The sequence below is a fragment of the Mesitornis unicolor genome, unplaced genomic scaffold (assembly GCF_000695765.1).
Source record: "Mesitornis unicolor isolate BGI_N332 unplaced genomic scaffold, ASM69576v1 scaffold29405, whole genome shotgun sequence".
Lineage (NCBI taxonomy): Eukaryota > Metazoa > Chordata > Aves > Mesitornithiformes > Mesitornithidae > Mesitornis > Mesitornis unicolor.
Genome location: NW_010183976.1, coordinates 4,490 through 6,521, shown reverse-complemented (window position 1 = coordinate 6,521; position 2,032 = coordinate 4,490). Strand labels below are relative to the sequence as shown.

General features: G+C 62.6%; 1 protein-coding gene across 1 annotated transcript in view; it reads right to left on the bottom strand.

Moving 5' to 3' along the window:
* Positions 1–154: 154 nt before the first annotated feature.
* The window catches only part of ARPC1B (actin related protein 2/3 complex, subunit 1B, 41kDa), a 4,037-nt gene continuing 2,159 nt past the window's right edge, over positions 155–2,032 (bottom strand). Inside the window, 5 exon segments of the mRNA XM_010184320.1 lie at positions 155–193; positions 622–712; positions 1,365–1,561; positions 1,645–1,720; positions 1,981–2,032. The exon segment at positions 1,981–2,032 is cut by the window's right edge and continues 17 nt beyond it. Of these exon segments, the coding sequence (XP_010182622.1) occupies positions 155–193; positions 622–712; positions 1,365–1,561; positions 1,645–1,720; positions 1,981–2,032 (455 nt within the window).

Here is a 2,032-nt window from a genome sequence, read left to right as displayed (position 1 = left end):
GAAGTTTTCTTGGGGGGCGGCCGCCGGGGCTGGCTGGCAGCCGGGGCAGCGCTGGGGGCGTCGTGGCCGCTCGCGTGGCGCGGGGCTGGCAGGGGAAGCGGGGGGTGCAGCAGAGCGGGGCTGGCAGCCGGGATGCCCTTCCCAGGGGGCTCCTTCATTTGATCTTCAGATCCTTCAGCGCTGACTCCAGGCTCTGAAATGAAACAGGAGGTCATTTGGCATCGGCTTTTGGCTTTCCAAGGCAACCAGAGGTAGTTGGGGAGCAGAAAAGGGGGGGGATGCTGGCCCCTGGGGTGCCAATCCCAATTTTGGCTGGTTTTGGCTCATTTTTTTAAGCCATGTGGGCAAAGGCCAAGCCAGGAGAGGGTGCTGGATCCCTGTGTGAGTCTGGCAGCACCCCCCTCTGATGGTGAGCTGTGACAGTGCCACCCAGGGGTGTCCCCTCCCTAAGGTTAAAGGAGATCCCACCCAGAACTGTGGGACCCCCATGGGCAGGATGTGCCCCACCACCACAGCAGAGCTGCACAGCAGTGGGGTGAGGGATCTCAATTAGAGCTGTGGTTAATGAGGGTTCAACGCTGGATGCTCCTGGCCTGGGGGACCGCGATGGGGATGCCTCACCTTGACGTCCCAGATGCTCATCCCGCCGTCCATCCCCGTGGTGCAGAACTGTGAGCAGTTGGCCTTCCCGCCCACCAGCACCGAGATCTGGCTGTGGGGGGCAAAGAAAGGGCGGGGGGTCAGCCCTACACCCCCACTGAGCCCTCGGGGCTGCCCAGGAGTTGGTGGGTGGGAGTGGGGCCAGACCTCTTCCTCTCCCCCACCCACATGCAGGGATGCTCCAGCTCCCAGGGCTGGATGCCCCCATCTCCTCCACCTACAGGCAGGGATGTTAAGGGAAACCCAGGGATGCTCCAGGGATGCTCCATGGTTACTCAAGGCTGTCCCAGATCCCAGAGCTGGACCTCTTCATCTCAGGAATGCTCAGGGATACCCAATGGTGCTCCAGGAATACCCAGGGATGTCCCAGCTCTCAGGGCTGGACACCTCTGTCTTACCCACCTACATGCAGGGATGCTCAGGGATAATCTAGGGATATTCCAGGGATACCCATAGATCCTTTGGGGATGCTATGGGATACCCAGGGATGCACCAGGGATACCCAGAGCTGTCCCAGCTCCCAGGGTTGGACCTCTCCATCTTCCCCACCCTCTATAGGGATGTTCAGGGATACACAGGGATGCTCTGGAGATGGTCCAGGGCTGTCCCAGCTCCAACACGGCCAAAGGATGCTCAGGGGTCAGCACCCTCCAGGGTACCCCCACTGAGCCCATCCCTCCACCCACTCGCCCCCCGGCACCCGCCTGATGCTGTTCTTGTGCAGGGTGTCCAGCGTGGCATTGGCAGTGTCCGAGCTCGCTTTCTTGTCCAGGTTCTGGAAGCGCTCGCGGGCGGTGAGGCCGCGCTGGGAGCTCTGCTTGGGGACGTCCAGCTTCCCTCCAAAGCTCAGCGCGCCCTGGCTCTCCTCGTAGGTGAACAGCATCGGGTAGCAGTCGTGGCCCTGGGGGACCAGGCAGCCCTGCTCAGCACCCTCCCGTCAGCTCCCAGCACGGTGCCCACCCTGCATCCCCTGCCTGGACTCACCGCGGCCACCAGGCTGTTTTCGGTGATGAAGGTGACGGCGAGGAGGGGCAGGGTCTCAGTGCACAGGGAGGTGACACTGCGAGGGAGGGCAGAGCCTTAGCAGGGAGCTGAGCTTTGGGCTCTCTGTGCTGAGGCTGGCACAACATGGGTGGAAGCCACAAAACCACACGGTGAGGACCTGCTGCTTCCTCCAGCCAGGTCTGCTTGGCCCTTCACCGCCACCCAACCCTGATGGCTCCATCCCTGGATCAGTTCTGGGGTCAAATGCCCCCCGCCACCCAAAACGCAGCCACTCAGAGCCCCCCCAAGCCCACTTCTCTCCCCAGCCCAGCTTACGCCATCTTCTTGTTGGCATCGGCGAGGCAGAGGGTGCTGTCGTGGCTCACCC